Source organism: Vidua macroura, chromosome 1, assembly GCF_024509145.1.
Source record: "Vidua macroura isolate BioBank_ID:100142 chromosome 1, ASM2450914v1, whole genome shotgun sequence".
Lineage (NCBI taxonomy): Eukaryota > Metazoa > Chordata > Aves > Passeriformes > Viduidae > Vidua > Vidua macroura.
The window spans coordinates 3389927-3413709 of record NC_071571.1 but is presented as its reverse complement, the minus strand read 5'-3'; the positions used below and the strand labels follow the sequence as shown (position 1 = coordinate 3413709).

The 23783-nt window shown below is 41.4% G+C and overlaps 1 protein-coding gene across 1 annotated transcript in view; it reads left to right on the top strand.

Annotated features, from left to right (window-relative positions):
* ADCYAP1R1 (ADCYAP receptor type I) overlaps window positions 1-23783 on the top strand; it is a 143532-nt gene that overhangs the window by 92813 nt on the left and 26936 nt on the right. The window contains 7 exon segments of the mRNA XM_053989483.1: window positions 7834-7869; window positions 8486-8527; window positions 10217-10320; window positions 11288-11385; window positions 11863-11995; window positions 14713-14866; window positions 20183-20243. Of these exon segments, the coding sequence (XP_053845458.1) occupies window positions 7834-7869; window positions 8486-8527; window positions 10217-10320; window positions 11288-11385; window positions 11863-11995; window positions 14713-14866; window positions 20183-20243 (628 nt within the window).

The following is a 23783-nucleotide window of genomic DNA, read 5'->3' as shown; positions in this document are numbered from 1 at the left end:
TCAGCTCATGTTTCTCCTCTTGACCCAAATGACTGGGGAAAAGAGTTCCAGGTGATTGCAGGACTTTAGGTGTGGTGAGCACACATTCATGCTTACCTCTGAGCAAGGCATTTTATTTGCTTTCTTCTCTAGGAGTTATTTCAGAACTGACAATCTCCGTTGGGCAATGTTTCAAATTTTTTCACTGTTCCTGTTTGAAAAAAACTTTTGTTTTTCTCTCAAATATGATCCCTTCCCTCTTCAGAGCTAGGAGACCCTTCAATAGTAATTGCATTGATCCTGCACTCTGATGGATGCTGTTTTGACAGCTAGACTCAAAGGAAGGACTCACATAATGTTTAGATGATGCTTAGTTGCTATGGTGACCCCAGTCCACTTCTAGTTTCACATCCTTTAACAGGAAAGAGGAAGAAAAGAATAAAGCCATGATTTCCCTTAAATGTTATTGATCATATCTGTGCATCAGTCCTACCTTAGCCAGCCCTGTGTGTTCTGGCCTTTCTGTTCTCATATGGCACCTCACTGGAATTCTCTCATGATTTCTGGATCTTGTCCCTGTGCCCTGAAGCTAAACTGGGATATAGGAAAAAATTAATTATGTATCAGTCTGTCCCTGCCTTTACTGCAATGTCTTGCACAAACCTCTGGGTAACAAAGACTTTGCAGAAGCTTTTTCCTCTCATGGTAGGACAGATATCTAAACACAGCCAGCCTCTGGAAATTCCAGTCTCTCTCTGCCCTTTATGGGAGAACACTTAAAATCCAGGTGAACTTATCTTCAGGTATGGATGGAATGAGTTTGCCCCACAGGATCAGTTACTCAGATGCCCTTAGGCACCAGTTCTTATTCACACACACAAATATGAAAAAGGCTTCCTAATCTTACCCTTGATTGTCCTCTGCCCCAGTTTTCTTGTTTTCTAAATAAAATGAACACCACTTCATTTTGTACTGTCTCAGTGTGAGCATTATGTTCACAAATCCCTTTGGCAAGGAAAATGTAAATCTATGGTAAATGTTAGAATAATAGAATCCCAGAATGGTTTGTGTTAGAAGGGACCTTAAAAGTCTTCTCAGTTTCACCCCCTGCCATGGGCAGGGACACCTTACACTATCCCAGGCTGCTCCAAGTCCTGTCCTGGCCTTGTGCACTTCCAGGGATCCAGGGGTAGCCCCAGCTTCTCTGGGCAACCTGTGCCAGGGCCTCCCCCCCTCACAGGAGAGAATTTTTTCCTAATATCCCATTTAACCCTGCCCTCTGTCAGTTTGAAGCCATTAACCAATCTCCTGTCACCTCCTGCTCTTGTATAAATGACTTTTAATCTGCAGTTTAAAGTATTGGCTGTAGGGCATGAAGGCAGGAGAGGCACAGAACCCTGGAAATTGTTGTGGGAGGCACTTAACTCAGGGAAAGGTGTGTGCATGTGTAGGGCCATGTGCTCTGTGACCTTCCCTGCCTGCTACTTCCTACAGATCCTGCTAATGAAACTGTAAAGCCCGAGCAGCTAACCCTGGATTAATCAACCAATTGTGGAATCACAAAATGGTTTCTGTGGCAAATGATGTTAAAGATCATCCAGTTCCTACCCCCTGCCATGGGCAGGGACATCTTCCACTATCCCAGTGATGCATTGTCAAGCCTGACCTAGAACAGAGAGTGGACACAGCTAAAGAATAAAGCAGGGATTTATTCAAAGGATCTCCTCCATGGATCCACCTTGGGCAGCACAAGAGCCCAGCCAGGGCTGCACCCAAGATCAACCAAAATGGTCCCAAAATGCACGAGCGCTCCCGGGGGCTCTCACTGGGATCAGCTCTGCTCCATTTGCACCTTGCAGTTCATTGTCCCATTCCAGCTTTAGCCCATGCACTCCCATCCTGCTTGTTTTTCTCTCTCCAGCCCACGCTGTTTGTGCTCTTGGGCCTGAGGTTTGGATCATTTGTCCTTGGTGCCCAGCTGGAGCAGGAATTGTTTTGTCTCCCTGCTCTGTGCAGAGCTCACCATCCCCTGATATGAAGCTCAGACCCACACACTAAAGCAGCACAGAATCTGAAAAATATAAAAGTTAAAACCTGAGGCATCACCAGGTTGCTCCAAGCCCCATCCAACCTGGCCTTGGACACTTCCAGGGGTCCAGGGGCAGCCACAGCTTCTCTGGAAAACACAAAGAGCCATAACAAAGGAGCTGGGATGGTTGGATAACGTGTGTGGGATCGTGTGTGTGCAGGCACAGGACTGGCAGAGGGCTGATGTCCCTTCTAGGGATGCAGCGGGCAGGGTATGGAACCAGAACCCGTGTGGGGAGCTCAGAGAGCTGCAGAAAAGCTGCTAAGTAGCCTGCTGCTCCTGACTGTGGCTTTGCCAGCCGGCTGAACAGATTGCTGGAGCAGGAGAGCAGCAGGCAGCCATGGGGAAGGCAGAGAGGAGGCTCAGCGTGGATGGATGCCGCGGAGTCGGGCGCGAGAGCTCGCTGGTTTATTTCGTATTTAGGAATTGAATGTAAAACTTCTAATCAGTGCTATATAAAGCAGGAAAGAAAAAAATTAAACTCCTGCCCAGCCAGCTTGTTATCCACAAAGCTGGACAGCAGGATAACAACGGGGTGTAAATGTTTTCCACAGCCTCTCCCTGCCCCAGTGGCTGCACTTTCTGTAGGGACACAATGTGCAGTAAAAACAGTGCAGGCTTTGCACGTTGATCTTAATGCTGTCAAAATCCAAGACCTTTTGGAGAATTACCTTTGTGGAACAGCCCTCCAACCCACAGTACAGAGATGAGAACAACAGGACTATGGGAGAAGTGTGGGCAAGCCAATTCAGGACTGAACAGCTTTGGAAGCCTTTCATCCCCTCCCGCCCCGCCACTAATAAGGGACAAACGCTGGAACAAAAGGGTTAAATGCGAGTTGTGCTCAGATAAACAAAGCCACAGGAGGCCAGGCAGGTGGAGAGCAGCCAGCACAGGTTTGGCACCAAGGAGGGGATCTAAAAGGCTCTGAGGCTCATCATGCACAGGCTGGTTCTTGGCTTCAGCTTCCCCATCCCTGTCCACTTTAAATCAGGAGCAACTGCTGTCATCGAGTTTCTCATCAGTTGTTGCATAGTGAGGGCTGAATTATGAGTTCTGGGTCTCAATAAATAAAAATCAAAGGGGAAAGTCTGATAAATGTGCAAGAAAAGGGCAGGAAAGGTCTGGGTCTCTGCCACCAACTCTGTGGGGAGCCATTGGCAGGTCATTGGATTTTTTTTCCTCCCTCTTTTACCTCTTCCTGCAGAAAACAGAAATAAGGAGTATTTTCATTACTTGGTCTTTAGAATTGGTAACTCAGCATTCTGATAGATTTTCTCTAGGATCTCTGAGCAGTGCTGCAAATAACATCTAATTAACAATGTCAATGAAAGCATTAATTGTAGATTTGCTTCCCAAACAGTGACACTTAAGTCTGGTCAAACAGCAAATAACACAACCTGTCAATACACTGGATAAACCATCCTGAGTCAAGGAAAACAGCAGCTTCCTCAGGAGTTTACTGACTGATAAGAGCAATTATTGATTTAATAAGTGCTGTCCTAAGGCACTGTTTAGTATCTGCTGTTGTGTCCATATTCCCATAGTTTAGGTTTAACAACATGTGAGAAGAATGAGGTGTCATTGAAATAAGTCATAAATTGTGATATTGAAGATGTTATCATCATGGGCTAATAGAATTATAGAATGGTTTGGGTTGTAAAAGATCTTAAAGCTCATCCAGTGCCACCACCTGCCATGGGCAGGGACACCTTCCACCATCCCAGCATTGCTCCAAACCTGTCCAACCTGGCCTTGGATGCTTCCAGGGATCCAGGGGCAGCCACAGCTGCTCTGAGCACCCTGTGCCAGGGCCTCCCCACCCTTTGAGTAAAGAATTTCTTCCTAATACCGATCTAAACCTGCCCACTTTCAGTTTAAAGCCATTCCTCCTCATCCTGTCACAACATGCTCTCCTCCAAAGTGCCTTGTAAATGTAACCCTTGAATTAAACCCCTGAAAAATGTGTTTCCAGTGGAAATGCAGATGAAAATCATATTTTATTTATTCTTCATTTCTGAGAGAGCAATGCATTTTATTGGACCATTGCACAATCATATTAATGGGCTTTCTCTTCTTCATCAGGGAAATCAAACACACCAATTTCTCACTGTTTGTGGCCTAAGAGAAGGAAAACAAGAAGTCTTGTAGTCCTGCCCACTCCCTCACTGAGAGCAGAGTAAATTTACTGAGGTCTCTTTAGCATCTTAAAAGCACTAAGGTGAAAATATAACCCAGGAAAACAATGTTTTGAGGTAATATTGTGAAAGATGAGAGTGTGTCTGGGATTCCTTACAGCCCTTTAGGTGCAAGGTCAGGTCTATGTAAACATGTTAAATGTTGTGCACAAAATGAGTCCATTTGAACCCCACTTCATTCTCAGACATGTGAGGAAGCAGCACCAATGCCATGGATTTCTGTCAAATAAATATCCATATTTTGCTGCAGGATAGAGAAACTTGCACTGTGTGAGGGCAGGGCAGCAGCTGCAGCATGCAGGAATTCAAGGGCATGGGGTGGCTGTATGTTCCCTCATGTCCTTTTATATATACCTAATTATATCTACTTGTGTGTGCTTCTATCTATATTTACATTAATTTATATTTATATTTATAGTTATAGTTATAGTTATAGTCATAGTTATAGTTATAGTTATAGTTATAGTTATAGTTATAGTTATTTATAACATCTGTTTCTATATATATGAAAAATATATATATAATATATGCATATAAAATATAAATAAATATATGTATTATGTGTGTGTTTATATATCATAATTTAATATTATATATTATCTCTATTATATGTGTTTATATTTTATATATGTGAATATATATATAAAATATAAAATAAAATATATATATTTATATATGTGAATATGTACAGATATATTTTATATGTATAAAATAGAAATATACTTAAATAATTGCATAGAAATACAAAAAAATATCCACACAACCACAAATACAATCGTAGATGTGGTCATTTTATCCCAACACTCAATAGATGAAGTTTGACTTTTTGTTGTTACTCAGGGCATGATGTTCAATGTAAATCTAATTAACTTCCTGGTATCTTAACTTATTAGTGAAAGTTGAGCTGATGAATCAAGCCTAAAAGCCTGTACAGACAAATGTTGTACAGGAACTTTCTTCAGTACATTAATTAAGACTCAGATACAGAAATATATGTTAATAAAATGCTTGCTTGCTCCTACAAATCAGAAAATTAATGTTGTTAAAAAAGTGGATCCCTTCATAATGTCCAAACAGAGTGAAATGTAATAATAATTTCAGCAAATATACAAAAATATTTATATAACAAGCCTATTCCTTTCAGAAAAACTGCATTAATGTGTTTTAATCTGTAATGTTATTACAGATGTCATGAAATTAAAAATTAACTAAAATTTATTATTTCAGTATCAATGAGACTAACTGCTACCTATATTTAGAATTAAATAATGTAAATTTTATGTCATGCTTTTTAGATTATAGGGGGAAAATAGCTCCATTCAAAACATTGAAATTTCGGAGGAATATCTTTTTCTGAGCCGTCACTGTAATAAGCAGGATGTCAGGAACATCAGGCATCAATCTATTTAATAGTGGCCTGATCTTTCTCCAGAAAGAATTCTGCACAGTTTTAAGGTCAAATTACTCTACAAATGATAAACTAACACTGGATTTTTATGAGGCAAAGAGGTTTTGGGGAGTTTTTCTTGCAGCTTTTCTACCCTGCTGGTGTGGGTCAGTGTGAGGCACAGGCTGCTGAGCTAGGTGACCTCACGTAGGGGACAAGTTCCATCAGAGCTGCTGGTTGGAGTGGCAGATGCTGTGAAAAGCACCATGAAAGAAGTGACAAGGGAGTGGTGGCTTGCTCTTTGATCCTCTGATACACTCACAGATAAAAATTCCCACACCACAACCTGACATCCGTATTCTGAATTCAGATTTTAGCGACACGTCCTGATTTTAGCAACAAATTCCTGAAACTGAGCTACACAGCTGCTAATAAACATGGGGTTTGGTGGATTTAGGGGGAAAAAAGATCTCTCCAAACTATTCTGCAGAGCAGAATATATAAATATTCTATTATTTAATATTCTAATATTGACCATCACAGAAACCACCACACCATCCCTGATATTCTGCCAGGAATGTGGAGCACGGGCTCAGCAGTGCTGCAGCATCTGCCAGCTCTGCAGCTGAACCACCTTGGCTGCAGGAAAATGTTTGCTCAGAGCACTGGAGACACCTCTTCAGAACTTAGAGACCTCCCCAGCATCTGCAAACACCCAGGAATTAGAGTCACAGAATATCCTGAGCTGGAAGGGACCCACAAAATCATCCTGTCCCTGCATAAAATCACAGCCTGTGCATCCCTGGGAGTGGTGCCCAATCTCTCCTGGAGCTCTGGCAGCCTTGGGAATGTGCCCGTTCCCTGGGTCAGTGCCCCACCACCCTCTGGAGGAAAAACCTTTCCCTAAAATCCAGGCTAAACTCTTCCTGTGGAATCCTGGGAGCAGCTGGAGTAGGGCAGGGAAAGATGGAGACTGTGGGTGTTCTCACCATGGCTTCCAGGATCAACCCTCCAGAGTCCCCAGTGGGTTGGATGTGTAGGACTGATGCTTAATAATTCATCAAAAAATCACAATACAGCCTGCCTGATGCTTCAGATGAGTTTTCTATACTCTCACCATCATTTTCACATTAAACCCTCTTTTCTCTGTCTTAAAAGTTATAAAAGCACATCAGATTTACTTTAGAGGAGACACAGAAATCAAGGAATTTTGAATTATTATGTGAATTATAAAATAAAACCACCACAATTTATGCCGTGCTGAAAAGCCTCCTTTTATTATTTTGTTTAGATTCTTTCTTCTTTCCCATAGGATCAAAATCAGTCTTTGTTTGGATTTCAATTTTAACAAAACTCTTCTCATACTATTTGGTGAAAGTTTTTCCAATCCTTAATTAACATTTGACTACCAGGGTTAAAAGTGGAACAACCTGAGGCCCTGTGGCCACTCCGGAGGATGCAGAACTAAACTGAAGTGAATATTTAACCTGCTGTAGTGGCCAGTGAAGTGCTGGGAACGTTTTTTGAGAGTGATTTGCAGCAGCTCCCTGAGGCTCCTCTGTGCACGGCGCAGCAGCTCCACTCCCTGGCTCCAGGCAGCTCCTCCTGCATCCCCAGCTGAGCCAGAATCCACCCAGGATCCAGGAAAATCTGACTTCAGCCCAATTCGGATTAAACATTGAGCACAGGGGGTTGGGAGGTTGATTTGGCATCATCCCAATAATTTTTTTTTTTTTTTTTGGAAGAACAAAAGAAAGGGAGATTTCTAATGTAAACCAAAAGTTTTGTCATTTCCTATTGTGCTAGTTGTGTTTTCAGGATATTAAGCAGCATGGGTTTGCACACACTGTCTTGGAAATGTGTGGGTCTTCCTTACTTCGGGACATTTTCTTAAAAAATAGTTTTAAAAAAATCCACAAAAAATGCTCCTACATCCATTTTTCTTATTCTTCATAGAGTCTGATGAAACTTCATGAAACCAGATATTCAACAATATCCCATCTTCTGAAAACCCTTTTCCACACATAAATATGCAGGACTAATACAAAAATATGGATTTAAACCTGCAGTTCTCCTCTGGGCTCTGCTACATCCATTCCTTTTATGGGAGTCAAACTTTTATCAAAATTAAATTGCAACTTATTATCATTATGAATTAATTATTTTCATTCTAATTGCAGGTTGGGAAGTGGATAATTTGGGGCAAACCCATGCAGGTAAGAACCAGTTGTGCTGCCTGTGTCCTTGGAACTTCTGTTCCCAAAAATTGTGTGCATGCTAATTTCAGATTATTAAAAAGTTGTCTGTGTATCAACAATTATGACAATGATATATTGGTACTTAACTATAATACTTGCACAAAAAGTGAAATTAAAAATCTCATAAGTCTCTATAAATCAATGTGATTTTACCTAAAGCCACAAAATTATACTATCTTACTTAAAGCAATTAATTACTGCTCTTTGTCATTGATGGATGGAAATAATTTTTCATTAATTCTCTGAAAACTGGTCATATTTAAATACCTGAGGATTATAAATGTAAATTCCTCCAGAAATCATGTTTGACTTCTATATTTTTACAATAAAGTTTGCCCCTGTTTATTGTATGTGTTTTTAGTTCTAAATTTAGAGCTTCAGCTTTGATTTAAACTCTCAAGTAAAGCTGTGTTTACTTCCTGAGAAGACAGCACCAAGTATTTATTGCCTTTGGGCCTGATCTAAACAAATAAAAATCAATTGCACTCCATTCATTGCTTTCCACTGAGACCAGTTTGGGCTCTAATAGAAAACACAATCAAAACAATTTCATACCCAATTTCCACTTTTCCAGGTGATTATGACCTGCTGGAAAGCACAGCCCAGTCTCTCCTAGGTAAGAAACAGAACCATGGAAATTTTTGTCTCTCTTTTTTATTTATCTCTCTGTTAAAAAGGAAGCGATCCAATTTTTTTTTTTTTTCCCTGCAATTTTGGTATTATTTTCTAATAGGTTCTAATTGTTATGACTTGTTTTCTGCTCTGTTCATTCTAGCAATATTATGAAAATTTATTCCTCCACTCTTAAGCCTTGCAATCTAAGAAATGTGCTGCTATAAATTATATCTACCTGGTTAACAGTAATTACTAAATGATGTTAAAGGAAGTCAACACCATGATTCAGTGCTTTTTTTTTTCCATAGAAAACAAGGGATGAATGTGCAAGAGTAATTTAACAAACTTTGCTGAGTAATGCAGTGTTCTTAAACAAATGCTGTGATTAAAGAGATATATTCTGCTGCATGGATGGCAAACAGATTCTCTTAAATAAGGTTAAAAATAAGGTTATGAGAGACTAAACTGCTCTAAGAATGCAAAGCAGCACAACTTTAATAGCAAAGAGCAAACACAAAACTTGGAAATTTCCATCAGTTTTAGTCAAGGTGCAAATGAAACTCCAAAAAGTGTGGTAATTTGATAAATTGAGGCTGTTCCTTTGTGCTGGAGAGGAAGAAGTGCAGCAGCCCATCCCTAATGTTTTTGGGAAAGCTATTGAGCTTTGGGAAGAATAATGGTGCTTCAAAAGAGCCCCACAGGGGCTGTCCTACCTCAGGCAGCTTTGTAGGTAAATGAGTGTCAGGAGATGCTTCCTCTTCTGCCCCCAACTCTTCATTCCCAGTATGGTTTTAAAGCCTAAGTTTATCAGTGAAACCATTTAGGAGCTGCCTCTTAAATGAGATTAGCCAAAAAATATGGTATTTAAGCCAATATTTGCTTAAAAATTAGGTTATAAACCAGGATTGGAATAATTAACAGAGGAAAGCAAGAAGTTCTGAATTCACCAACTGAGGTCACCCTGGGCATCTGGAGGTGGAAAAGAACACATTGCCATGAAGACAGGGATGGAGAAGAGATTTCCAGTCTCCATGTTCCTTTATTTTCTGCAGACCCTTCCCACAAAGTCACTCTGAGATCAGAGCCCGGGCTTGGAGATAAACGAGTGGGATGTGTCTTATCAGGAGAGCCACCCAGCTGCCTCTCCATGGATATATAACCCATGATTATCTGAGATATCCCACAGTATCCTGGCTGGCTTCCAGCACCTGGACCAAAAAAATCACGTTAGTCTGGTGTTTCTCACCAGTCCCATGCATGTGCCTCAGATAGAAACCATTAAAAATAGCACAGAGGGCCTGTTTTTAATCACTGGACTTCCCCTTTGGCTATGTGGAGTGGAGATATCTTCATCAAAGCTGGAGTCACCAGCTTTTTGAAAGAAATGGACATTTAGCTGACCCCTGGTTTGGGAACCTACTTGAGAGTGAGATTTTTGGTGGCCTGGAGAAACTGAATGTGTTGGATAAATATTTTTGCTCTCTGGTGACCAACTGTAGCCATGCATAGTTGCATGTTGTAGGAGTGGATCATTAACGACCTCATTACATTTCCAGAATTAAATCTATGCATAGGCAGATAAACAGCACTTCCAATAGAACTGTGGGGTTTTCTTTGCACCAAGGAGAGGGAAGGGATGTCCTGGCTTTTTTTTCTTGGGATGTGACATTCCTGCTTGCCCTTGGCACAGGGGACATCAGCAGGAATTGCACTGAAGATGGCTGGTCTGAACCTTTCCCTCATTATTACGATGCCTGCGGCTTCGATGAGAACGAAACAGAGTCTGATAACCAGGTGGGAATTATTCTCATAATTAAAAACAAATGAAGGGGGAAGGGGGCAAGCAGCAGACTGCTCTCTGTCCAGCCTCTGGTCATGTTCTGATTTGATAATGATTAGAACAAACAATCAGATGTACATGGGTATGGGAATAAATCACACGGACTCCGTTTTCTTCATGGTGGAAAAAGACCATTCTTTATTCACCTAAATCCTTTTTATTCAGTTTTACAGACCTCGTGTGGGAGTCCAATTGGTCAGTAGCTTTCTTGCCAATTACTTATTGGTTATTAACAAGTTGTTATTCTGTACTGATTGGTCATTCAAACCCCCAGGGTGCATGTGCAGGAAAAGTTGTTTGTGAGAGATAGTTTTCATTTTTCTAGCAGTGTAAAAACAGTTTATACAGGTGCAAGTTGCTTTTCACCCAGGAATAGATTGTTATGTTAACAAATTGCTCACACCAGGATTGCTTTCACATGGGAACTTGCATAGTGCTAGCTTGCCTTTGAAGAAATGACAGGTTAGCCAGAGCAGGCCTGATTTTATGAAGCTTTTCTTTATGATTTTTCTACCTTGCTGCAACACATGGGTATAAAACTGTGAGAAGTGAGATCTGAATCCTTCCTGGGCCTGTAGTGAATATTTATAGAAGATGAGCTTTTAGTGTTGATATAGCTTGGAACTTCTAGAATTGCAGGCTAACCCTCAATTCTACCCCTGTTGATAAAGAATCTCTTAGCCAACTGGGTTTTTTTCCTACAGATACTTATTAAAAAAAAATAGACAGCCTTTGCTAGCTCACTGATAAATAACCTCATGGTGTGCAGACCCAGCCCTAGAGCAGAGCTTGCTGCACAGTGAGATCTCAGAGGAAATGAGGCTGTGCAAAGACACAGACCCTGCCTCTGGCGGCCCCTGCACGCTGGCAGGTGTGTGGCTGTGGATGAACCCTTTAACCCTGTGGTTTTTGCCTCCCAAGGATTACTACTATCTCTCGGTGAAGGCTCTGTACACGGTGGGATACAGCACGTCCCTGGTGTCCCTCACCACTGCCATGGTCATCCTGTGTCGCTTCAGGTGAGTGGGGACACCAGCAGTGAGCTGCTCAGGCCCTGGAGGAAGGAAGCTGGAGCTCAGCTGCCCCAAACTGAGTCAAAGGTTTTATCTAACCAGAGGCAGAATAAGAAGGGGAAAATCCTTTAGCTGAGTTGCCCCCCAGCTTGGGCACACTCCAGAAGTTACATTTCAGCAGAGCGTAAATGCAGCAGGAGAAGCTGTGGGTCTGGTTTATGAAACTTCACAAGCTGCACTGGGCTCATTATGTTGTTTGTTTTATGCTTCTCTTCATCCTTTTACAAGATAATCTCCAAATCCTCCTCTTTCTCAGGTTTAGGGCCAGTACTAACACAGTCTTGGCTTAGATGTTGCTGTTCTTAGTACCAAGGTGCTCTGGTAAAGTGTGTTCAGGCCCAGTATGACATTTCCATGAAATAAAACTATTTTATTCTATATTTCTATTTCCCCCCCCCCCCCCCCTTCCTTTTTCCTCTCCAGGAAGCTTCACTGCACTCGGAATTTCATCCACATGAACCTTTTTGTTTCATTCATCCTCCGTGCAATATCTGTGTTCATTAAGGACGGGGTTCTTTATGCTGAGCAGGATGGAAACCACTGTTTTATCTCCACGGTGAGTCAAACTAAAACCAAATCCTTTTCCTTTACTTTTTTTCAGCTCAAGATAATGAAAAGCAATGGGGCAGGCAGCAGTCTGTGGAGTACCATGAGTTATTAGGGGAAAGATAGTTGGTGTTAAACTTCCCTCCCAGTTCTCAGCCAGACTGGATGTTTCATCTCGTGATGTCACCAGTGTCCTTCACAACAAACCCACAGGTTTTATTTTCTGGCTCTGCCTTGATTGTTCCTCCCTTTCCCAGATCTCAGAGATGGGTGGGATGAGAGCAATTTCCTTCATCTGAAGATCTGGTTTTTCTCCAGAGCCTCATTTGTTCTGGATGTCAGGCAGAGTCACGTGTGAGCAGGGTGACCATTCAGACACAGAGAATGCACCTGATGGCCACACTCTCAGAAAATCATCAGCATTAGCCACATCTTTGTCTCTTAAATATGCAGTTTCATGCAGAGCACTCTTTCACTGGTGCATTTAGCATTTACTATGTGTAAATACCAATTCCTTTCACATTTAAGGCTAGTATTTGATATGATAAATCAGCTGACTGGGTGTAATTATGATAGAATTACAAACTGAGCTCTCCTTTATCCATCCAGTTATGAGCTAAATTCCTTGTGAGTCACTTCCACAAGGCAAGTGCAGCTGTGGAGTTTCTTAGTCAGCCTTTTCTTTGTCATTAAAACTAGTTTTTGCTCTCAATTCTTCTCCACAAGAAAGCTGAAGCCATGTTAGCCTGTAGTTTGCTCCTGCCACTCTTCCAATGGTGGCATCTGCCTCTTTGTTTGGAACCACTTAAAGCATAAAACACATTAAAATCAGCCATTTTATGACCAGAACTTCATCCTGGGTAGAGCTTCCATGAAGAAACTCAAGATCTGATGGTTTAAACACCTTGATGGTAGATTTGGCCCAGAGGATGAAGTCAAAGTGGGAGCTAATCACTGCCCTCAGCAGGAGCTTCCATTTTATACAGAGATCCTGCTCAGATCTGTTGGATTATGCCCTTTTTCCTCACACAAAACACCAATTTATCAAACTATATCCTTTTCTAACTTAAAAATAAAACAAGCTAAAAAGCATTTTAAAAACTTTTATTCTATTTTCAGTTTCATGCAAAAGGTAAAACAATACAAATATTATAATTCACACCATTACCATCAAAAACCAACTATTTCCTAATTACAATACATTATAAACATTTCTTAACCTATCAACTTTTACCACACCATACTATAAATACCTTAAAACCAACCATCTAAAATTACCCCTCATAAATCCTGCTGCAATACATCTTTCATAATTCTATTTCTCCAAAATATCCAATCTTATTTACAAAACCACCCTTTAAAACTTATTTCTAATTCCATTTCTCTCTCAACAATATCTATCCTCTTCCATAACATTTCTAAATCAACATTTCTTATCTCAAAATTTACATACAAATACATACTATGTAAATCTTCTATCAAACGTTTAAAATTTTCTACAGATTCGTTTTCCACGGGATTTGTTGGAAAATCCTACTTTTGTAGGACTAATGGCATCTCACTGGGGTGCAGCACTGGAAAGACCAGTTTGTCCTAGTCTAAGAGGGTAGAGCTTGGTTGCCACAGAATTAATTAGGTAGAAAAACCCTCTGAAATTGAGTCCAACCATTCCCAAGCACTGCCAAATTCACCACCAAACCACACCCCCAGGTGCCACATTTCCACATTTTTTAAACACTTCCATGCATGGCGGCTCCACCACTGACCTGGACACTGTTCCAGTGATTGACAACCCTCTCAGGAAAGAAATTTTCCTTAATATCCAAACTAAACCTCCCTGGATGTAATTTAGGACAATTTCCTTTTGTCCTAGAATTTGCTACCTGGGGGAAGAGACTGACCTTGTTACCACCTCCTGTCAGGGAGTTATAGAGAGCAATAATGTCCTGCCTGAGCCCCCTTTTCTCAAGCCTAAACAAACTCAGTTCTTTTTTTTTTTTTAAATATTCTATTTTAATTCTGTTTTATTTTTATTTTTATTCTACTTAAATTTTATTTTATTTCTGTTTTAATTTTACTTATTTTAAAAATTTATATTATATTTTAATTTTATTTCTAGTTTTCATTTTAATTTCGTTTGCTCCTTCCCCTTCCTGTCCATGAATGAAAGCTTCCATCTTTTTTTTTTTTACAGCTGATCACTCACTCCTTTCTCCTCACACTTACTTCCATTTTCTGTCCTTGAGTGACAACACTGATGATGGATGGCAAGGATGTGCAATTCCCAGCTGCACACAGGAGGGTTCATCCCTTCCGATCCCACTCTCAGGGCTTTCTACAGCCATCCTGCCATTTCACACCCTTCTCTGGGTTTTTCAGTACACAACTGGATTTTTTTTCTTCCCTGCATTTAATCCTGGAAGGGGACTTAAGTCCAGTAATTGGTGTTCCCTGGGGCTGTGAGCCCTCAGCAGGACAGGACATGCTCAAGCTGCTCTGAAATGCTCCTTGACCACTTCCCACTGGTAAAATTGGCTTCCTCCCCACCCAGGCTTTGCTGTCTAAGTGATTCCTACCATTCTTAACATCCTTTAAAACCTTTACCATTAAAAGTGTGTAATACCAGCCCCAACTCTTTCCACTGAGAGATCTGGAGAGGTTGAAAGCATTTTTTCTGTTAGTCCTAAGCAATGCAGAGATAACTTTGTTCTTCTCCATCCCCTGCAGGTGGAATGCAAAGCAGTGATGGTGTTTTTTCACTACTGTGTCATGTCCAACTACTTCTGGCTGTTCATCGAGGGGTTGTACCTCTTCACTTTGTTGGTGGAAACCTTCTTCCCCGAGAGGAGATATTTCTACTGGTACACAATCATTGGCTGGGGTACGTGGCACTTCTTGTCTCCAGCGTATCTCGGTGTGCAGGATGGCTCCACAAACCGCGTGTGGTATTTTCATGTCAGGTTTCAAACTCTGATTTTAGTCTTGATGATGTTGAAATTATGTTGGAATGATGTTGGAATTCGAAATGCAAGGAACTCTCAGAACTTTGGGCCTGTAAGCCAAAGCTTAGGACTAAACACAGGATTTGATCTGAGACCTTGGAAAAGGCTCCCAAACTGAGGTGCTAGAAGTGAGAATGTGGATTTACAGTTTAAAGCAGAGACACGTTAAGTAAAGTTTAGAGTTTTAGAGTTTAAGATATAGAATAAATAAAAGTAGTTACAGAGGTAACCAAGGAGTTTAGAATGCAGCACTGTGGGCTTGTGGGTCATAACAGGATTGGCTAAGAAACACATGGACCCATGCTTAAGAAACATATGGACCCATGCTTACACTGTAGCATGGGTCAATAAGATGAAATATTTAAGGATTGGGTCAAAATCATAAATATCCTTATTGGCAGTGTTTTATTGGTAAAAACTCCTTAAAAGGTCTTGTAACTAAGAAGGTCTTGTGACCTTCTGAGCCATGCTTTAACGATGTGAGCCAAACTCACCCTTCCTGCCTGTGTAGAGGATAAGAAAAATAAACCACATCATCAAATATAATTCAAAGTTCCTGTCTCAAATTCCTTCTAAAATTCCCCACAAGTGAATTATCACAGCATAGAAGTACCACTGCAGCCCAGGCTGTGTTGTGACTTTTTTGTGTGAATAGAGTTGCACTGAAATCTGGAGGACACCACATCTCTTGCAGAGGTGTAATCTGCAACAGAAAATTGCCTCCTGCAAGATATGATCTTAACATCAACTTCTTCAGCTTAATCAAATCTGCAAGGCTAAGTCCAGTCCATTTTCTAAGGCTTCATTTGTGCCTTTCTTCCATATAATAACTAAATTGAAAATGTATCCAAAGGGTATTCACATCTGCTTATCCTACCTGGATGGGAAATAAAAACTTGCACCGGGAAGGAACAATATTTATTTCAGAAAAGCCAGTTAAATGATGATAACCATGGTAATTCTTTTTCATTCTGGCCTTCTGGATATAAATTGATTCCTGTGATGTGTTAATGCAAGCAGTTCTTTGCAGATGTTTTTTGTGCAGAAGTCAGATGGTGAATGCAGAAGAATACATTAATTTAAAATGTTCCCTGAGAATGTTAAACTTGATTTTTATACTAACAGACACTTTTGAAATAGAAATAATCCTGTATATTCATGTGCAAAATCTACACGCAAACCCCATGCCTTAAACTACTCTCCTTTGAAGAAACATCCTTATGTAGCCTGAACCTTCATGAAATAACAGATGGTCTTGTTTTTCCCTCCTGAAGCAGCTGTACAGAAACCAAATTTTTCATCACCTGGCAAAGACTCCTTACAGCAGGGAGAGAAAATCTTTCTAGAAGGTATAGAGGTAGAGTAGGTATAGAGAGAAATAAACAAAATATCATGAATAATCTGTGCCATAAAAAGGCTGTTGGAAATGGATGGTTACTGGAAAAGGCCCTTGGAAAAGAAACTTTTGGAAAAGCTGTTCAGGGTTCCTTTTGTACCCTCCACAGCTGTATAATCACATTATAGCTGAGAGAAAAGTGTGCTTCCAAGGAGAAATTGGGGGTTATGTACATGCAAATCAAATACATACAATTAGAAAAGAAAGCAATGCAAATTTGAAATTTGTAAAACCTTTGTAATCTGAGCATAAATCAGAGGCTGAGTTCCTTTAATTAAGTTTGCACAATTTTCATATCTGTGGATTTGTCTGAATGTGAGAATATTGAAAACCAGTTTATATTAACTGACTTCAGTATTTTTTTAATCAGTCCTTGTAATGAATAAACTGCCCAGAAGGATTCATTCTGAAATGTAACTTCAAAATATTTAGTTTTTAGTTGAATGCCATAGATAATAACTGGCATGGAACTAAACACTGGATTTCACAGAATCCCAGAATGGTTTGGGTTGGAAAGGAACTTTAAAGATCATCCAGTCCCACCCCTGCCATGGGCAGGAACACCTCCCACTATCCCAGGTTGCTCCAAGCCCCAATGTCCAACCTGGCCCTGGACACTTCCAGGGATCCAGGGGCAGCCACAGCTGCTCTGGGAATTCCATCCCAGACCCTCCCCACCCTCCCAGCCAGGAATTCCTTCCCAATATCCCATCCATCCCTGCCCTCTGGCAGTGGGAGACACTCCCTGTGTCCTGTCCCTCCATCCCTTGTCCCCAGTCCCTCTCCAGCTCTCCTGGATCCCCTTTAGGCCCTGCAAGGGGCTCTGAGCTCTCCCTGGAGGCTTCTCTTCTCCAGGTGAACATTCCCAGATCTCCCAGCTTTTCTCCCCAGTAAAGGGGCTCCAGGCCTTGGAGCATCTCTGTGGCCTCCTCTGGGTTCATTTCAGCAGATCCAGCTTGGATCTGCTGGTTCAGGTCCAGCTTGTGTTGGTGGGCACAACACTCCAATCACTCCAGATTCAAAGGAGCATCAGAAATATCCATTAATAATAATAACTCTCCAGATTTGGATGGTTCTGGCTTGTTCTTTTTTTTTTTTTTTTTTTTTTTTTAAGACACAATTATTTTCTCATCTCCTACTTGTTTCAGCTGGACTCACAGATCCCCTGGCCTGGTGGGAACAATTGGCAATTTGCAAAGCCAAGAGAGGCAGTTCCAGACTGTGGATTCCATCCCTGGAGGGCAGAAGCAGCCCCTCAGCTCAGGGGTGGTGGGGAGGGAGCTGCACTGAAGCAGTGAGAAACAAGAGCTCAGCACTTTGCAGCATCTGGATGTTGATCTGTTTCTCCAAATGTGCTGAGACCTCAGTGTCCTCATCTTGAGGGATTAATGAGAACTACATATGGGTCTGTTGATCCAGGCAGTTTTTTCTTCCTAAATCTGGAATATGCTGGTGAATTCTCTGGATGGACTGCTGTCTTCCTGAGCTCTCTGCTAATGCCTGCTCCTAATGATGCCTCAGGTTTAAGCTTTTATATTTTACACATTCTGTGCTGCTTCAGTGTGCAGTTCTGAGCTTCACAATAGGGGATGGTGAGTTCTCTTCACAGAGCAGGGAGACAAAACAATTCCTTCTCCAGCTGGGCACCAAGGACAAATGATCCAAATCTCAGGCCCAGGAGCACAAACAGCGTGGGCTGGAGAGAGAAAAACAAGCAGGATGGGAGTGCATGGGCTAAAGCTGGAATGGGACAATGAACTGCAAGGTGCAAATGGAGCAGAGCTGATCCCAGTGAGAGCCCCCGGGAGCGCTCGTGCATTTTGGGACCATTTTGGTTGATCTTGGGTGCAGCCCTGGCTGGGCTCTGGTGCTGCCCAAGGTGGATCCATGGAGGAGATCCTTTGAATAAATCCCTGCTTTATCCTTTAACTCTGTCCAGCCTCTGTTCTAGGTCAGCCTTCAGAAGACATCTCTAACTCAGGGCAGCACAAGTCAGCAAGAATAAATCTCAGCCTTCAGGGCTTGTCTGTTTCCTAACGTTCCTCAGAAGCTGAAGAGGAGGCGAAGGAGAGATAGAAATCTTTTGATGTAAAGTAGTGTGAGGATATGTATATTCATACAGCAGATGGTTCAAAGCTCCAAGCTGATCTGAAAATTGGGGTTTTTAAATGCATTTTTAAATGCATTTTTATGACACATTTAGTTTTAATTCTGCCTCCCTGTGCATTTTACGGATTTGGAACGCTATTCATAATATCAAAATTTATATAGAGGAAACTAAATAAAGCATGAGACCCATGTTTTATAGAATCAAAGAATGGTTTGGTTTGGAAGAGACCTTAAAACTCATCTCATTCCCACCCCTCTTCCCTGGACACTTTCCACCATCCCAGGTTGCTCCCAGCCTCATCCAGCCCAGCCTTGGACACTTCCAAGGATGGGGCACCCACAGCTTCTCTGGGCAGATACTTGACATTTAAAGGTTAGTTTGATAAAATTAAAATTAAAGTTTGATATTTAAAAATTAATCTTAACTCCTTTAAGGGCAAAAGAGGGTTTTTCTCAGTGTTTTCTAGGTATTCACCTGTGAGAAAAGCAGACTTCAACTGAAATTTAATATGCATTAATTCTTCTCCCCAGAGCCTGTCATTTTATTTCTTTATACCATTTTCTTTTCAATTTTTTCTCTGTGTGGTTGTTTGAAGGAGGAGGGCTCCATCAGTCACCCAGGTCTAACAGGGATATTTTTATTTCTGATGGTGGGAATATGATTAGACAGAAGCTCGTCTAAGTGGGTTCAAATGACTGACTAATTAATGTGACATCAACACAGCCTTGCAAAATGTATTAAATATAATTGTTCCTGTCAACTCACCAGAGTCTTGTTCACTGCTGGGAGCTGCGGTTATCAAGGTCCTTGTTTTGTTTGGTTTTTAGCACATTTTTTTCCCAGCACTTTTTTTTGAACAGATGTCAGCAGTTTCTTAGTCAAAGATTTTATTTACCATACAGAAATCCAACTTACCCAGGGTTGTCTTGCACAAATGCATTATTTTATAAAAATATTTCCAATCAGGAAAAAAAAATCACACTTCTATGATTTTCAGAAAGGAAAATAAATCCAGGTTTCTCAGTGAGTTCTTACTGTTTTAATTAAATTTGCATTTTACATGCATTTTTTGAAAATGAAGAAATGTCTGAAATAGGAATTAAATCCTTACTCCAGTACTCTTTTTTTTTTGGAGTCTGTTGTTTTGTTCTGGTATTTTTTAAATGGAAAAAATTAAATATTCCTGTGAGCAGAGGAAACTTCTCATCTATGGGTTTGTTTTGGTTGAATAAGTAAAGAAAAATTGGTTATTTACACAGTTACAGAGAAAACATATGTAAATCATTTACAACAAAACCACAGAAGAATACACAGAATCCAATATTCCCATTCCAGCTCAACATCTGGCACTGCAATTCCTGCATGATCCCAGTAGCCCCAGACACGGATGTGGTTGATTCTCTTCTGTCCAGACTTTGTTTTATTCTTCATGCAGCAAGATGCAGCAAAGCACTGAGCAACAGTGACCTGGCACAGCATCATTCTTTCCTGCTCCAGTTTTGCTCCTACAATCCCACCCCTGACTGACAGGGATGTTTCTGGATCTCTGAATTAACTCAATAAATTGGTTTATCCCATGCACAAGTGCTGTCAGGGAACAAAACCTCAGTGGAGAGGTTGCATGAATGCTCATTGCGGAGTATCAAGTGTGTCTGGACTGTTCATGTGTCGCTGTCTTGTCCTCTGCAGGTACCCCGACAATTTGTGTCACTGTCTGGGCAGTGCTGAGGCTCCACTTCGATGACACTGGGTAGGTGTTGCTGTGTGGGAAATGGTTCCAGGTGCATCCAGCACCATGGCAAGGGTGCCACAGGAGTGTGGTGATTGGAGAAGAATCACAGAGAGAAAGAATCCTTTAGGTTGGGAAAGACCTCCAAGGTCACCAAGTCCAAGCTGTGACTGATCCCCACCTTGTCCCCAGCCCAGAGCACTGAGTGTCACCTCCAGGCCTTCCCTGGACACCTCCAGGGATGGTGTCTTGGTTTGAAAAGCCAGGTGTCTGCTAAGGAAGGCAGGAGCCTCCCCTGAAATGGAAAATGTAAACTCCCCCTCTCCAAATTATTATAATTTTGAAATTAAGGGGCTCTCAGGCAAAGATATGGGAGTAGGAATAACAGTTCCTTAATAGGAAAATTAAAATACAAATGCAATAGTAAAAAACAAAACAAAACAAACGAACAAAAAAAACAACCAAACAAACAAACAAAAAAAAACAACCAAAAAAAAAAAACACTGCCAGAGTCAGAGCAGGCCCTGGCAGCCTGTGGGTCAGGGTGGTGGCAGCAGTCCCATTCCATGGTGGCTCAGCCCTCCTGCAGTGCCAGCTGTGCTTCTGCTGGAGCAGGATCCTGGACAAGGCTGGAGTTTTCCTCTGGAGCTCCAGGGCTGCTGGAGATGGGCCTGGGCTTCCTCTGGGAATGCAGTGGGGAAGAAAGCTGCTCCTCTGGGAATGCAGTGGGCAAAGGCTGCTGTGGTGTTGCAGGAGTCAGATTGTATCCAGGTAGGAATGCTTGGCTCCTCCCCTGGGCACAGCATCTCCCCATGGGATGATGGAATTTTCTCAGCCATGCAGGGACACTCAGTGGCCATGGACAGAAGAGATCTCCTGGAGGGAGGATTGGCTGTGGGAGAGATAAAGAAAAACTGCCCCATGAACAGCAGAGAACTGCCCCAACTCTGACAGATGGGAATAGAATACACACCTCATTTCCAGGCTAAGACAGATGGGGACTCCAAACCTCCCTGGGCAGCCCCATCCAAAGTTCAAAAACCCTTTTAGTGGAAAAATTCTTCCTGATGTCCAGCCTGAACCTCCTGTGGCACAACTTGAGGCCATTTCCTCTTGTTCTGTTTTATCCTTTAATTTCTCACATCCATTTGTGTACAAACATAATTTAGGTCCAGAGTTCAAGCACTTTTCTATTCACAGAGTTACAGTTTGATGTCTGTGCCACCACTGCAGTTCCTAAAAGATTCAGGCATAAAACCTGTAAACCTGCAGCTGACCCCATTCTCTGCTCCATTAAATTACTGGAGTGCAGGATATTATTTGTCTCATCTTAAAATGGAATTCCACATAATTCTCTGCTTCTTTCCCACTGATTGTGCAGGAAGATGAAGGTGATGAGCTCAGCTGGAGAAATTATTGGAGATAAATCTGGTACAATGAAGGAAATCTGCAAAAGGCTTTGCTGAGCTTTGATTTGTCAGGGCAATTAGGAGTTTAGCTTCCCACTGAGGAGGGTTTTCCATGAATTTTGCAGGGGAGGTGAATAGAGATGAAACAGAAATCCACATTCTGTCTTCTGTGTGGAAAATAAAAATATTTCATAAAGAATTCAAAAGGGTAGGTCCTTCCCAAATTGTCTCTTTTGGTAAGAGAAAAAAGCTGTAAATATCTTGTTCTGAAGGACCAGAAGGAAAAGCTGCTCCCAGAACTGGACCTGCTTTTTTGGTAGTCAGTATCTACTCCTATAGTAGATAGAGGTATAGAGTAGTATAGTATAGAGCAGGAGGTGTGGCAGGTAGGAATGGATGTGTATTTACACCCTGAAAAGACAAACTTGGCAATGATTTTTCTTGAGAGCTATGCTTGAGTCTGGTGAAATGTAAGAAATAATGAGGCAGACTGAGTAAAATTTCAAAAATCAGTCAGTGGTTTTTCGAAAACACAAAACTGAGGGAAAGGCACTCCATGCCTTGGAAATCCCATTTTCAAGTCATTGAGGCTTATGCTTTAATTTTGCCTAATACTGGAAATACCTCCATGCAAAATTTCCATAAAACTCATTGGTCTGTCAGGTTTTCTTCATCCTTGTTCTTTCAGACTCTCTTTGGAAAGCAAATAAAGCCTTTCCTCCACTGGGGATGGCAATGCTGTGACCTAATGTTCTATTTTGACATTAAGACAAATTAAATCATTTATTTCCATGCAAAACAAGCCAGAAACCCCTGTTGTGTCATTATTAGGATTGCAGCACTGGCCCTGAAAGCACTAATTTATCTTACAAGTCCAAACACCTCTTGCATTTTGCAGGTAGGGAGAATGTCTTGCACAAGGAAAAACAAAACAAACCAAAAACATTCCTATTATTTAGAGGAGCTATTTAGCATGCAAAACATTTAGAGAGGTTCTAGCTGAGAGTCTCACTGGTTACTTTTTAAAAATCAGCCAGCATTGTTCTGGGAGTGGGGGAGAAGCCAGCATGAGTCCGAAAATGTTGTGGAAATTACTGAACTGGAAAACCACAGTGGCAAAGGCATGGACTGAAATACAGGCTCAGAGCCTGAGTCCCCTCCTGCCTGTCCCTTATAAAACTGGCAGAGCTCCCTCGACTTCAGCTCCTGATTTCCATCACTGTAAGTGACAGGACTGAGGAGATAAATGCAGCTGTCTGTTGATCCAGAGCTCTGCTCCTGATTTAAGTGGAGTTATTCCAGACGTGCACCAGAGATCAGCCTCTGGCCTCTGCAAATGGAAATCACATCTCATCCCCATCCCCCTGGCTCCCTTCCCTTCATCCATCCTGAACAAGAATAATTTATTTTCATCCTGCACTGTAGGGAAGCATTTGACAGAAATTAGGGAGCTTGTTTACATGGTGCAGAAAATTCCAAATGTTCTGTTGTACATTCCTGCTTTTTTTTATCTGGGGGGGAGATGGTGGTTCCTTCCCCCTCGTTTATCCTGCACGTGTCACAGGGACTGGACATCCTTGAAAGTCCTTGAAAAAAATCTGTGCGAGATTGATCTGATTCATTGTTGACGTCTACAAGGTGGAAGTTAGGAATTGAGCTCCTGGAAAAACAGGGGGGAGTGGTTGAAGTAGAAGAAAAGGTCTAAGAAGAAGAGAAGAAAAAAAACAGAGAGGTCTAGGAATAGGAATTTGTAGGGGATGATGTATCACCCCAGAGTGCACATTTAAAGTACCTTGGTGTGAGAAAAAGAAACCCAAAACAACCTCCAAGGTCTTCTTTGTCCAAACCAGATTCTGGGACAATTAACTGGGCTGTTGGTCTCTACAGTCCAGATAACTGGAATTAGAGGTGGATTCCTATCCCTGTAATTCCTCTTTCCTACACAGACAAATTGCCATACATCAATATCTACTTTTACAGCTAAATTAATAGTTAATAATTTGCCCAGATTTCCAACATTTTTCAATTCACTAAAGATTTTCAGGGCAGATTTAATGTCCATCATAATGAGGTTCAGCTCTGCAAATAATGGGTAATTTTCATTAGACAGCACCTAAGTTATAAATGCATAAAAAGAATTTAAAAGATAATT